The 15,255-nt window shown below is 39.8% G+C and overlaps 1 protein-coding gene across 2 annotated transcripts in view; it reads left to right on the forward strand.

Annotated features, from left to right (window-relative positions):
• Window positions 1-13,483, forward strand: part of celsr2 (cadherin, EGF LAG seven-pass G-type receptor 2) — an 84,911-nt gene extending 71,428 nt beyond the window's left edge. Inside the window, exons 16-35 of one of the 2 annotated variants that reach the window (XM_049471474.1) lie at window positions 149-332; window positions 441-542; window positions 1,388-1,482; window positions 1,801-2,010; window positions 2,253-2,436; window positions 3,228-3,546; window positions 3,750-3,917; window positions 4,590-4,716; window positions 5,464-5,664; window positions 6,324-6,498; window positions 7,398-7,510; window positions 7,942-8,024; window positions 8,706-8,832; window positions 9,377-9,487; window positions 9,860-9,987; window positions 10,133-10,209; window positions 10,730-10,891; window positions 11,087-11,260; window positions 11,404-11,605; window positions 12,481-13,483. In XM_049471474.1, coding sequence (XP_049327431.1) covers window positions 149-332; window positions 441-542; window positions 1,388-1,482; window positions 1,801-2,010; window positions 2,253-2,436; window positions 3,228-3,546; window positions 3,750-3,917; window positions 4,590-4,716; window positions 5,464-5,664; window positions 6,324-6,498; window positions 7,398-7,510; window positions 7,942-8,024; window positions 8,706-8,832; window positions 9,377-9,487; window positions 9,860-9,987; window positions 10,133-10,209; window positions 10,730-10,891; window positions 11,087-11,260; window positions 11,404-11,605; window positions 12,481-12,505 — 2,967 coding nt within the window. In that variant the 3' untranslated portion in view covers window positions 12,506-13,483. The remainder of the gene's footprint in view (window positions 1-148; window positions 333-440; window positions 543-1,387; window positions 1,483-1,800; window positions 2,011-2,252; window positions 2,437-3,227; window positions 3,547-3,749; window positions 3,918-4,589; window positions 4,717-5,463; window positions 5,665-6,323; window positions 6,499-7,397; window positions 7,511-7,941; window positions 8,025-8,705; window positions 8,833-9,376; window positions 9,488-9,859; window positions 9,988-10,132; window positions 10,210-10,729; window positions 10,892-11,086; window positions 11,261-11,403; window positions 11,606-12,480) is intronic. The other variant, XM_022682515.2, reaches the window with a different exon arrangement.
• Window positions 13,484-15,255: the final 1,772 nt, after the last annotated feature.

A 15,255-nucleotide genomic window follows, 5' to 3' on the forward strand; every position in this document is an offset into this window, starting at 1 on the left:
GCTATAATCTAATGAATAGGGTTGATAAACTTGTGGTGAAGAATATTGGCTGTAAAATTTTGTGAAACTGACACCAATAAATGCATAATTTACACACATTTTTAACCCATTCTCTTTCTCTTGTGTGTGTTTGTGTGTGTGTGTGTAGGATAACCACTATCGCCCAGCAGGCAGTGAGGTGTGTTTGCTGTGTGATTGTTACTCTGTGGGCTCGTTCTCGCGTGTGTGTGAGCGCGAGAGCGGTCAGTGTCAGTGTAAGCCGGGGGTGATTGGCCGTCAGTGCGACCGCTGTGATAACCCCTTCGCTGAGGTCTCACCCAACGGCTGTGAAGGTGAGACACATTCTGAACAGTTAACCCTATAAACACCTAAATTATAGGACAGAAATACAGTTACTAACAGTGTGTCTCTCTCTCCCTCTCTCTCTCTCTCTCTCTCAGTGATTTATGACAGCTGTCCGCAGGCGATTGAGGCGGGGATCTGGTGGCCCAGGACTAAGTTCGGATTGCCTGCAGCTGTGCCGTGCCCTAGGGGATCCATTGGTATATACTACCATCTTTAATATTTTGTTGCTGATGAGGGCCAGTTCCATCATATTGTTTTTGACAAACACTGAAAATACTGTCATATTTTGCCTTGACCCCTATACGGGCTACCGGTATAGGTGATATAAACCCCATATTCTCTGCGGTAAAATAACTTATTTTAAATCTCCTACAGGACACTTGGAGAAGCTGCATGTTTTCTCTCTACTTCACTTAATATTTCAGATCAGTAACAGGAATCAAACCCAAAGTCTGCAGGTTTGAAAAGAGACATAAAGACTAGACAAACATAATGAAACGAAAGGTTTGGATGTGCCATATTCATGAAAATATTGATTTTAAAATGTAAAAATTTTAGGAAAGAGCCAATTTTATATATTTTTTAAATTATATATTGACAGTTGCATATTTACTTGACTAATTTCTACTTTCTATTAGAAATCCTCAAAATGTAGGGGTGTAATGTCAAGCAGAAAAATGACCAAAATCCTGGCCTGTTAAGGGGTTTTAAGTAGTTTCTACTTCTCATAATCGGGATTAGAACATTACTCAAATATTCACTATTCACTGTATACCTGTAACTCTACCTCTTCACTACAGACAAGAAATTAATTTTGATAGTATTTCAAATATGAATAAAGTATGTAAAATCACACAGCAATTTGTTTGTTAGCCTGCATTAATTGTTAATGTAATTACACATTCTCACCAGAGAGGGCTCCAAATCTCAGAGACTTACAGACTTTTGCTTTAATTTAAATTCCTTATTTTCTCTCTCTCTCTCTCTCTCTCTCTCTCTCTCTCTCTCTCTCTCTCTCTCTCTCTCTCTCTCTCTCTCTCAGGTACGGCTATCAGACACTGTGATGAGCATAAAGGCTGGCTTCCTCCCAATCTGTTTAACTGCACCTCCATCACTTTCTCTAAGCTGAAGCCGCTGGTGAGCTACTTTACTTTTGTTTATAACAAGTTTTAAAAACACTGTCATATGAGCAGTAGCTGCTTAGCAACCCTATAGAAACCACATAGAGAACACCATAGCAACCACTATAGTACAGTAACCACATGGTGTCACTAGCAAAGAAACTACATGGAACATGCAACAGTATAGCAACCTGGTATACCATAGCAGCATAACCACAACATGGAACAGCATATAGCAACACCTCAGTAGCCACCCAAGAATTGATTAGGATATATTTGCAGTATATTTTTAGTATCTGTTATTTTAGACTCATGTTGTTGTTTTGTGTCTCAGTCGGAGCAGGTGGGCCGTAATCTCTCAGTGCTGGACTCGTCTAACGTGCAGCAGACCGCCGCCCTGCTGTTTAACGCCACGCTGCACACGCACTCGTACTACGGCAGCGACGTTAAGGTGGCGTACCGCCTCACGCAGGGGCTCCTGCAGCACGAGAGCAACCAGCAGGGCTTCAGCCTGGCCGCCACGCAGGACGTGCACTTCAACGAGGTACACACTCATCACTCATAACAACTGTACACTATAGCTGGGATATTAGCAGCAGCATAGTTGGAACTTGGAATAGCATAGTAACCACCTAGCAAAACCCTACTAACCACCTGGGAATTGCTTACAGGCATGTACTGCACTTTTCTAGTTATACAATTGTATGTGGGTGTTTTATAGTAAACATAATGTAACATGCATGTCCGTGTGTGTGTGTGTGTGTGTGTGTGTGTGTGTGTGTTTAGCACCTGCTGCGCGTGAGCAGTGCGATGCTGGCGGCGGAGACGCGTCCTCACTGGGAGCAGATCCAGCAGACTGAGGGCGGGACGGCGGCTCTGCTGAGACACTTTGAGGAGTACACTCACACCCTCGCCCAGAACATGAGGAGAACCTACCTCAGCCCGTTCACCATCGTCACGCCCAACATCGGTGAAAACACACTTCACCTCTTCACCTCACAAATATCCCATAATCAGAGCTTAACACTGGAGCTAGAGCATTAAAATTAGCACAGCATGTTCAGACGGGGTGTGCTGAATCATATTGTTCACAATAAATCGTGACACAGTAATGCTGTGATTTAAAAAATCCCCTTTCATAATAATAGTGCCATATGTTTCGCACTATGAGACACGCTTAAAATCCTTTAATTTACTAAAAATCATCAGTGCACCTTATAATCCAGTGCTTCTTATGTATGAATTCTACCAGTCAGGTTGAAAAAAGCAGTAACGCCACTCCACTTATACAGGAGTTTCATTTAAGTTCTCCAACTGCATTAGCATTAGCCGCTAAGCGTGCTAAGCGCTAGCTCTTTCGACGTTGTCTGTTTTATACTTGTTTTGTTATTTAATGTAAAGCTTTAAGAATAATTGTTTATTTTTTTTTTAAGTTTGCGTGCCCTACTCACTACTAAATATTCCACAGCCAACTGTCAGTGATATTATAACACAGTGAAAGTGACTGAGAGTGACTGGGAACGACAGCGACTCAGCCACAAAGTTTTATCGCAGAAATACCATGACATTTTCACATATTTACTTTAGAGCTGTATCATAGTGAAATCTACTATATGACTCAATGCTGGTTAAAACATGGGTTATATAAGCATGTTAGCGGGGCTAAAACAGTAGCCTTTTAGCTTCAGTCTAAAACTACATTAACTTCAGTTACAGTAGTGAAAATCAGATGTTCATATTAATTTGCTGATTTTCCTGCAGTTATCTCCATCGATCGACTGGATAAGATGAACTTCGCCGGCGCTAAACTGCCTCGTTATGAATCCCTGCGCGGGCCCCGCCCACTCGACCTGGAGACCGCCGTCACTCTCCCGGATTCTGTCTTCATTCCCGCTGCCGAGGGCAAAGGTCATCGCCACCACAGTGAGCCAATTACGGAGGTGGCCAGGAATCAGTCGACCAATCGGAAGAGGCGTCACCCGGACGAGCGGGAGCAGGACGCCGTGGCCAGTGTGATCATCTTCCACAGCTTGAGTTTACTCCTCCCACAGAGATACGATACAGACAAGAGGAGTCTGAGGTACACACACACACACACATACACACACACACACACACACACACTTATTTTTATACCTCAAAATATAGGGTTATACATATTCCCCACATGATTCCTTATGTGTTCCTTCATATTCTGGGCGATATCTAAGCATGTATATGTAATAATGTGTCCACTATTTTGTGTGTGTGTGTGTCTGTCTGTGTGTGTGTGTGTTTGTGCAGGGTTCCTAAACGGCCGGTGATTAACACCCCAGTGGTCAGTATTACGGTGCATGATAACGAGGAGCTGGTGCAGCACGCGCTGGATAAACCAATCACAGTGCAGTTCCGCCTCGTCACCACTGAGGAGCGCTCTAAACCCATCTGTGTGTTCTGGAATCACTCCATCAGGTGACTTATTGTCATATTTTTCTTTAAAGTGTCAGTCTGTATTATTTAGTTTTTAAACTAAAAGCTGAATAATTTCTGAGTGGAGAAGAATATGGATAAAATATGGTGTTTAATGGTATCAGTGTGCTGAACCACCATCCCTGCTAATCCTAATAATATATTCATTCTATAATCTGGGGTGTCGGGTCACTTTTCGCGGGAGTTCTTCTTCTGGCCACGTCACGCGTCTATACATACTTACTGTACGTCACACGTACAGCCTCTAAAAGAGGATCCGGCTCAGTTTTACTGAACGCGAGCGGCTGGTGGAGCAATGGGGACTTCAGAAGAGGAAACTCAGTAGAGCTCAGTAGATCATTCACTCATAGTAAAACCAAAGCTCTCTCTCTCTCTCTCTCTTTTTGACTGAACATAACCTGGATTCGGATTAATCCGCTCTGAAAGGAGACCGCATCACACCCACCCAGTTTAAAATGATTCTTCCTCATGATTCTTGATGCAATTACCCATTCTCACCAGAGAGGGCACTAAACCCCCCAAATCCCAAAACTTACAGACATCAGCTTTAATAAATCATATCTGTGTGTGTTTGTATAATATGACTTAAAATTATGATGTATAATCAGTGTATTCATATATGTATTTATATTTTTTATGTATTTATGTGTATAGTGTGGGTGGTCCCGGTGGGTGGTCCTCTAAAGGCTGTGAGGTCGTGTTCAGGAACAGCACACACATCAGCTGTCAGTGTTATCACATGACCAGCTTCGCTGTGCTAATGGACATCTCACACAGAGAGGTGAGTTAATTAACACACACACACACACACACACACACATATTAGTGTCTACATGTAATAAAAAATACACCCCATATTTTCCATTCATATTAGCACTTCATATACATCATATGTTCTGTATGTATTATATTCATGTATTTACCCATATATAATAATAATAAGTCTCATATGTAACATTGATGTTATATAATATTTATTTAAGCACCTATCAGTAGTATTAATGTGGAAATATTCAACTTTAATAAGCATATTATTTATATTACATAATATTAGACCCCATTAGAACAATTTAGATGTAATATTAATAGACTCCAAAAACATTATACATTTGTAAACACCTAAATGTAATATTAATATGCCCCATGTGCATTATATTTATGTTAATACGCATCTATATGTAGTAATAATATGCCCCATATATATTTCATTTGTGTGATTATTGGGGTACCTATATGTAATAATACCCCAATTATACCCATATGTTATGTGTTTGTGTGTATGTATTATATTTAAGCATTTAAGTATTTATATATACTAATAATGGTATATTACATTTGTGTTATATATTGTAATTGTCTATCTGTAATATTTTCCACACATTTCATGCTACAGGAATAAAATTTAATTAATATATTTTTCCAAATGATTCAAAACTGAAATGAATTATTGTGATATCAGAGTCTCACTGGTGTGTGTGTGTGTGTGTGTGTGTGTGTGTGTGTGTTTGTGTGTGTGTGTTTCTTCCAGAACGGTGAGATTTTACCCATAAGGCTGGTGACGTGGAGTACAGTGGGCGTGACCCTGTTCTTCCTCTTCCTCACCGTGGTCTTCCTCACCTGTCTGAGGGCCATGCAGTGTAACAGCACCAGCATCATCAGCAACGGAGCTTTCACACTCTTCATCGCCGAGCTGCTCTTCATCCTCGGCATCAACCAGACAGACAACCCGGTACAGTGTTATTTATGTACATTCGGAGCTTAACTTACACCCTGCATGATGCTCATTGCTATCTTACTCCTCGTCTAAATAGCAACAGTGCTTGTGAATATGTCTACACTGATGAGCATGGTGGTGGTCTGGAAAACACAGGAGCTCCACTGACTGAATACGACCTAAATAGACGTCAGCAGTAAGACGTTCATTGCTATCTTTGCAACTCCGTTGCTCCAAGCATACACCCCCACTTATGAACTCGCAGCAGCAACAATCCAACTTTTACATCATCAGTAAACAGAATAGTAAATAAAATAACATTGCTGTTCCCGTAAATGAGCTGCTGGAGCTCCTTCACAGTGTCAACCAGCAGCTCAGTTTCCTCTGCTGAGAAGAGTTTGTTGGACACGTCCAGGTAGCTGCACCGTTAAAATAGCAATCCACCAAAGTCAGAGCTCACTTGGTTCTACTCTTAAAGGGAATGATGAGCAAGTGACACTCTGATTGGATTCATTAAGAGATGTAGTACATGCCTTTTGTGCTTACTGAGCCGTGCAAGGTCTACTTTTCCTGTCCTTACGATAGCAAAGACAAACCAATACGCCCTAAATCAAGCTGCATGGTGCACGGTTGATCCATGAATGTTATTTCTAACTGTCTCTCTCTCTCTGCAGTTTGTCTGTACAGTTATAGCGATCCTCCTGCAGTTCTTCTACATGTGTGTGTTCTCCTGGCTGTTTCTGGAGGGGCTGCATGTTTACCGCATGATGAGTGAAGTTCGTGACATCAACTACGGCCCCATGCGCTTCTACTACCTCATCGGCTGGGGCCTGCCTGCTATTATTACTGGTGGGTTGCACACACACACTTTTTCTTTTGTTGTTTATGATTAAGGATTACAGCCAATGAATACCAAAAATCAGTCTTTTAAAAATTTGAATATTATATTATAAGACCAATTGATACTTTTTTTGGCAGTGTGGGCAGTGTGCCAAATCCTGCTGGAAAATGAAATCTGCATCTCTATAAAAGTTGTCAGTAGCAGAGGGAAACTGTAAGATATGAAGTGCTGTAAGATTTTGTGGGAAAACTAAACTGCACTGACTTTAGACTTGATAATAAAACACAGTGGATCAACACCAGCAGATGACAGACATGACTCTCCAAACCATCACTGATTGGTGGAAACTTCACACTAGACCTCGAGCAGTTTGGACTATGTGTCTCTCCACTCTTCCTCCAGACTCTGATCCCTTGATTTACTTTAAATGAAATGTAAAATGTACTGATGATCAGTGATGGTTTGGAGAGTCATGTCTGTCATCTGCTGGTGTTGATCCACTGTGTTTTATTATCAAGTCTAAAGTCAGTGCAGTTTTGTTTTCCCGGAAAATCTTACAGCACTTCATATCTTACAGCTTCCCTCTGCTTCTTTTAAGGAGATGCGGATTTCATTTTCCAGCAGGATTTGGCACACTGCCCACACTGCCAAAAGTACCAGTTGGTCTTATATAATATTCTAATTGTCTGTAATATACTGGCTTTTGGGTTTTCATTGGCTGTAAGCCATAATCATCAACAATAAAATAAATAAACGCTTATAATAGATCACTCTGTGTGTAATACATCTATAAAATATGAGTTTCACATTGTAAACTGAGTGTAACGTAGTGTATTGTGGTGGCTTTTCCTGGCAGGAGTCGATGGCATGCTTTCTCAGGATTAATAATATGTGTATTTGTGTGCAGGTCTGGCGGTTGGTTTAGATCCTGAAGGTTATGGTAATCCTGATTTCTGCTGGCTCTCTCTGTATGACACTCTGATCTGGAGTCTGGCCGGACCCATCGCTCTCGTCGTGGCTGTGAGTGTTACATCTTCTAACCCTACTACAATATTATTCTATCTAATGCTATATATACAACTCTGGAAAAATAAGAGAGCACTTAAAAATTATGAGATTCTTTGATTTTACCAAATTAAAACCTCTGGAATATAATCAAGAGGAAGATGGATGATCACAAACCATCAAACCACCAAACTGAACTGCTTGAATGTTTGCACCAGGAGTAAAGCAGCATAAAGTTATCCAAAAGCAGTGTGTAAGACTGGTGGAGGAGAACATGATGCCAAGATGCATGAAATTAAAACTGTGATTAAAAAACAGTGTTATTTCACCAAATATTGATTTATGAACTCTTAAAACTTTATAAATATGAACTTGTTTTCAATATATCTATTTGTCTGTCTGTCTGTCTTCATATACTCATATTTGTGTGTTTGCATCTTCCACAGATGAACCTGTTCCTGTATATTTTGGCCTCCAGAGCCTCCTGCTCTCTCAGATCAAACAGCTATGAGAAGAAAGAACCTCCAGTGTAAGTTACACCACCAGTTTTTTATTATTGCTGTGTTATCTACACTCGATTTTAATCAGAAAATCAACAAATTTTTATTAACATTACTTATACAATATGTTTTTGATTGACTGGTACACAAAACATCAGACATATATGGGATTAGTAGATTTCTCTCATCGTTTGCTTAGTTACTTAATAGCAGTGCATGAAACTACCTCCACCATGTGTGGAATCTGTACTTTAGCTGTACTGGCTAGCTCTGTATTAAACCATTAAAACACACACAAAACAGTCTCTGAGTGGTCCAGTGGTCTAAAGCGCTGCCACTATGGTCAGGAGATCGCTGTCATGTTCGAATCCCGGTCATGCAGCTTGCCATCAGCTGCCGGAGCCCTGAGAGAGCACAATTGGCCTTGCTCTCTCTGGGTGGCTACAGTAGATGGCACTCATTCCCCTCATCACTCCTAGGGTGATGTGGATCAGCACAAGGCTGCATCTGTGAGCTGATGTATCAGAACCGAGTCGCTGCGCTTTCCTCCAAGTGTTAGCGCTGTGATGCTACTCGGTAATGCTACAGCATCAGCAGCAGTTCAAAAAGAGGCGGAGTCTGACTTCACGTGTGTTTGTGTGTGTGTGTGTGTGTGTGTGTGTGTGTGTGTGTGTGTGTGTGTGTGTGTGTGTGTGTGTGTGTGTGTATAGGTACGGATTGAGGACAGCGTGTGGTGTGTTGTTATTGGTGACGGTGACGTGTCTGCTGGCTCTGCTGTCTGTAAACAGTGATATGATTCTCTTCCACTATCTGTTCGCCGGATTCAACTGCATTCAGGTACTCATCTACTTATTTATTTTATTTAAAGTACTATTCAAAAGTATGGACACACCTTAAATTCAGTGTTTTTAAATATTTTTTAAATGTTCTGCATTGTAGATTAATACTAAACTCTTTTGAATTTCGTGTCTCTTAATAATGTGTTTGAGAGCATCAGTTAAAGTAAAGTAGTGAAGAGGTAGAGTTACAGGTATACAGTGAATAGTGAATATTTGAGTAATGTTCGAATCCAGATTATGAGTAAAGAAAAAAAAAACTTTTTTTAAGGTATATAAATCTGAAAGTATCCTCAAGTGCATTCACAAAAAAGACCACCAAAAACTTTATAATGATGGAACTGTCTCTCTGTCTCTTTTTATTAAGAAGAATAAGTACAATAAACTATACTAACATTACCAGTACTTGTTAAAATAAACAGTAACAGTATAAGAATAATAATACAAAAACTTAATGTAATAAGTTAATCAGTTTTATGGCTAATTTTCTTATATATGTTTTATTCCTCTACATATATAAATGTTTATTTGTTTTCTCTCTGCAGGGTCCGTTTATCTTCTTTTTCCGAATCGTGTTTAATAAAGAAGCTCGCAGTGCGATGCGCTACTGCTGCAGCAAAAAACGCCCAGAGCACATCATCAAATCCAAACCTTCAGTAAGTAACACACACACACACACACACACATATATAGCTCTGGTAAAAAAAAAAATAAGAGCGTTTTTTTTATTTTACCAAATAAAAAAAAACTCTGGAATATAATCAAGAGGAAGATGGATGATCACAAACCATCAAACCACCAAACTGAACTGCTTGAATTTTTGCACCAGAAGTAAAGCAGCATAAAGTTATCCAAAAGCAGTGTGTAAGACTGGTGGAGGAGGAGAACATGATGCCAAGATGCATGAAAAAAAAACTGTGATTAAAGTGGTCTCTTAATTTTTTTTCCAGAGCTGTATGTATAAAATGTACGTTAACACATATCTGTTTATCCTTAAATATTGATATTTACCTGTCTCTCTCTCTCAGTACACCTGTAGCAGTAGTTATGTTGATGGTCGTTTGTATCACCTGCCGTACGCCGAGTCCAGCGTATCTCTGAACGGAACTCTACAGAGCGGCAAGAGCCAACACAGCTACGTACCATTCGTACTCAGGTAAACACACACATACGCACACACGCACACACGCACGCGCACACACACACACACACAGTTGTTTATTGATATTAATTGTTGTGTTACTTTGAATTCTGTTTTAAATAAAAGTTGTTTATGAATTTTGTTCTGGGTTTTTGTTCAGAGATGACGGGGGTCTCAATAACAGTCGAATCGCTCTGGATGATCACAGCTTCCACGAAACTAAACCACACCCAGACGGTGAGATCAGCACACACACACACACACACACTCCTACACAGCATTAATAATAATAATAGGGCTCCGAGTGGTCCAGCTGTCTAAAGCGCTGCCACTATGATCAGGAGATCGCTAGTTCAAATCCTGTTCATGCAGCTTGCCATCAGCTGCCAGAGCCCTGAGAATGCACAATTGTCCTTGCTCTCTCTGGGTGGGTACAGTACAGTAGATGGCGCTCTTTTCCCCTCATCACTCCTAGGGTGATGTGGATCAGCACAAGGCTGCGTCTGTGAGCTGATGTATCGGATGTATGTCTCCACCCTTTTTGTGTGTTGGGGCATCACTAGTGGTAGGAGGAGTCCTAATGAGTGGGTTGGGTAATTGGCCGTGTAAATTGAAGAGAAAATGGGAAAATTTAAATAAAATAATAAAAACAAAAGTAATAATAATAATAATATTAAAAATAAAAATAATACATACAATAAAATTGTGTATTTATTTATTTTTTTATTTATGTGTGTTTGTGCGTGTGTGTGTGCAGATCACGACTCTGATTCAGACAGTGATCTCTCCGAGCTGGATGACGACCAGAGCGGCTCTTACGCGTCGACACACTCCTCAGACAGCGAGGACGAGGAGGGACAGTTTCCCCAGGAGGAATGCTGGGAAAACCTGGCAACCAACACAACCAAGAGAACACAAGGTAAAAACACTGCAGTAGGATGAATGGGTGGAGCTATAAACTGCTGTAGACTGAATGGGTGGAGCTATAAACTGCTGTAGGCTGAATGGGTGGAGTTATAAACTGTTGTAGGCTGAATGGGCGGAGCTAAATCCCCAGGGTTCTTTCATATACCATGTTTCAGTTATTTCAGTCGTGTTTCTTTTTGTGTGTTAGATTCCAGTGGTGGCTCCCCCTGCTGGCCGGGTGAGTGTGAGATGGGAGGGGGTGGAGCCAGGCTGAGGGTGGAGACTCTTAGCCATCCAGAGGAGAGAGCAGAGGATTATGGGAAAGAAAGCACACTACCACTGCTGCCCAGCTTACACAATCCCCACAGCCACCCACACAAAGGTTAGAAAAACACACACACACACACACACACAAATATTTAACACACACTTATTATATTTTAATGCAATACTGAAACACACACACACACACACATATACACACACACACAGCATTGAAGTGTGTTTTGTTACTTTTTTCTTCAGGTATCCTGAAGAAGAAGCCGCTCTCTCCCATTGCTGAGAGAAACGGCATCAACCGCATCCACAACCAGCTGTCAGGCCCCGCCTCCTCCAGAGGCTCCTCCTCTAGTGAGGAGAAAGGGGGTGGGGCCAAGCCGGATCAGCTGAACGGTGTGGCCATGAGCATTAAAACAGGAACTGTGGATGATGAGTCCTCAGGATCTGAGTGAGTTTCTGTCTTTTCCTGAATTTTAAACCAATAGTTTTGTGTAGCATTGTGTGTGTCCCATCACTTTTGTCATGTCCTATGGAAGCAGAGAAAAAAAAATGCTACACTGATTTGTACAGTAAATCTTACTAATCCTAATTAGTGTAGTTGTGCGACATACATTTCCATATAGTTCTGCATTTTTATGCATTCTTATTATGTATTAGAGTAAAGCTTAATTTCGACTAAATTATAACATTTAAATTACTTTAATAGTATATATTTTTAAATGCATTATTGTTTAGTTTGAATGTTCTGCATATGTGTTGAATTAAAATACATTTAAATTCAGCATAAAAATGCATTTTTCATATATTTCTGCAGTGGTATATTTATATGTAACTGTATATGATTTTCTATGCTTTGTCTCCGCCGTGTGGCCACTGTGTGAACTGCACCACTGTCCTCCCACTGTAACACATCAGTCTCTGCTGTTAGTTTTTAGTCTGTCAGTTTCTCATTTGACCCTCAGCTTTTTCTGCATTTAATCAGATTTAATCACTATTATATTTAACAAACATTTAGTGCAAATCAGACTAAATTAGAGTAGATTTTGTAATAACAGCTGTAGTTCACTATAGATCACTAATCTTCTCCTCCTCCCACCTCTCTTTCCTCTCATCCTTCACAAAAATCTCAGATTCTTATTTTTTAATTTCCGTCATTAAAAGCTTGTGATTTGTTGCCTTTTGATTGGACCGCTCATCTGTCAGTCATTGTAATCTAAACCATGAATCAACTCCTTCCTCTTTCTTTTCATTTTCTCTTATTTCTCTCCTTCCTTTTCTTTCGTCTCTATTTCTTCTCATTCGTCACACTGCCACCACCTGCAGTTCCCGCGGCCAAACTGTGATGTGATTGGCCTGATGACAGGAGGCGTGTCTCTTTGCAGGTCATAGAACTACAGAACTGCATGCTGACCTGTCAATCAACCTGAAGCCCCGCCCACGCACAGTATCAGGACCAGTGAAATGGGAGTGGCCGAGCGAGTTGAGGAAGGAAATGGAGAGCGCTGAACAATCCCAGAATTCCCGGCGTCTCCTCGCGGATTACTCCACTGTGCCAAACCTCAGACGTCTCGACACTGACGAGAACGCACCAACCGCACTGACCACGCCTCCTTACGTTTATGTTCGTTTACATACTTGAAGTGATGCACTTTTTTGTTGTTTTTTCTTTATTTGTTCTGCCCAGCAGGACGAGACTTTGCTCAAACAATACTTTTTTCTTTAAAAAAAAATAGAGACGCTGATTTTTCACATGAACATCTTGATCTACAGTAAGGATTTTTTTTATAATATCAGGGAAATTTCCTTCATAAAGCTGAAATATCTGTACTACTGTCCGGCACTCGGAGCCAGCGAGCCGAAATCTACTGAGATACTGATCTAAAGAAGCCAGGAGATGAACAGACACTGCAGGAGAAATCACACTGTAACTGAAATCACCCACTACAAGCTCCGCCCACTGATACCATCTTTCATAGGGTCAGTTTTCAGCTTGGAGAAGAAGCTTTGAATTTAACACTAATGAGAGACTGTAGCTCCGCCCACCTAAAAATAGGGACCATATCTTTTTTATTTACACATTTTGTGCATTTATATATATTTTTCGCTTATCTTATCATGTAGGTCCCCATTACTTACCTCCCACCACCAATATTCCCAAAACTAAAGCTACATATGGAGGATTACCTAAAATTAAGGTTATGAGACATAGATAAGATGCACATAGACATAAACGGACATACAGTAGACAAACATTAACAATACAGCAATATTAATGATTAGTAATTAATGTTAATGCATTAAGTTCAATGGTTATTCATTATTAAAAGTAAACAAAGTAAACAAACATAAAGTGTTAAACAAACCAGAGTATGTTTTATATTTTTATTGACAGTTTTACACATCTCTGCTGGATTTTCTCAGTCAGTTTTATGAGGTAGATTCTCCTGGAATTCAGGCTTTCAGTTAACAGCTGTGCTGAACTCATCAAGAGTTAATTACTTGAATTTCTTGTCTCTTAATGTGTTTGAGAGCATCAGTTGTAAAGTAGTAAATAGCTCTATTTGAGTAATGCTCAACAATCCGCAAGTCAATTTCACTGTAAAGACCATCAAAACATTATAATGATGGAACTGGCACTCATCAGGACTGCCCAGGAAAGGAATAGGAGTAACCAGCCTCAGAAACTGCAAGTTTACAGCTCCCCAGATAAGAGCACCTTAATGCTTCTTCACAGAGTATGTTTAACACTGTTTTTAAGTTACTACATGATTCCTTATGTGTCTGACCGATCACTTTACTATTTATTTACTATGTAGGAAATAAAATACAAACTTTAGACTGGTACTGTACATTTAGAGGATTAATATTACAGTATAAATCTACACTGTCTAATGAAAAACACTTTTGTCCAAAACAGCAACTTTACAGAAAAGAGAAAAAACCTTGAAAACTTTCAATGGACGTCAATGTAAAGAGAGTTTATTTCAGGTAATTTTAAAATGTTTCTTTTGGTCCGTTCATCAAGAAATTTTGGCAAAAACAAACAAAAAATCGACAAAAATTGAGATAAGTGTTTTTTATTGGACAGCGATGATATTCACCACAACGAGAGACTGAGAGATTAGTATTAATAACACTCTCTTAATGTAGGTATTGTGATATTACACACTAAGAAGGCGGAGCTACAGTCTTTTATAAGGCTTAAATGGGATTTGCAACAGAATTCTATAAATCATGTCCAACCAATCAACAGTCGCTTTGAAAGAGCACATTTGTGGGCGGAGTTAGAGCTGAAGCTTCTTCTGAATTGTTAAATGCATTAAAGAATGAAGAAAAAGCCACAGACTGCATGAGAAGAAACGGGAAAAGACTGGAAAATGAGACTGAAGGTTTTTAAATCATACTCCATATCATACACTGTTCATTTCTACACACTCACACACACTCTTAAACACACACACACCTGCGGAGTTATGATGATGCCTTCTCCACCACTCAGCCTTCATTTTATACCATCAGATGAGGAATAGAAGACGACGAAACACTGAAATCTTTGATACACTGACTTTTTTATTGTTATCAGGAGCTGATTTTATACGGACGTTTATGAAATACTCCTGAATTTAAACATTTCATCTGAACGATTTGCCTTTTATCACTTTTACTCAATGAGCAGAAGAAATGTTTTTGTATTTTATAGCTAAGAAATGAAGGATTCTGGGCTTTTTTTGTAAAATATTTCAAATACGTGTGAATTAAAGTGAGTTTCTGAGACTGTACAGACCTGTTTTAAGAGTGTAAATATTTTGCTAATACTTGAGAAACGAAAAAAAGAACGTACTAAATATTTCACTGCTACTGTTTTGTAAATGTTGTGAACGATGAGTTGAATTCATAAGCTAAATCTCAGCCCAACCTTTTTATTTTTTATTATTATTCAGTTTTTCATTGTTCTGGTCACCTCTCACAGGTTCATACAGGTACCTGACCTGCAGGGGGCGCTGATGCTCCAACACAATGCTATTACACCAATCAGCCATAAGAATAAAACCACTGGCAGGGGAAGTGGATAACACTGTTAATCCGGTTTCAGTGTTC

Source organism: Astyanax mexicanus, chromosome 24 (genome assembly GCF_023375975.1).
Source record: "Astyanax mexicanus isolate ESR-SI-001 chromosome 24, AstMex3_surface, whole genome shotgun sequence".
NCBI classification, from domain to species: domain Eukaryota; kingdom Metazoa; phylum Chordata; class Actinopteri; order Characiformes; family Acestrorhamphidae; genus Astyanax; species Astyanax mexicanus.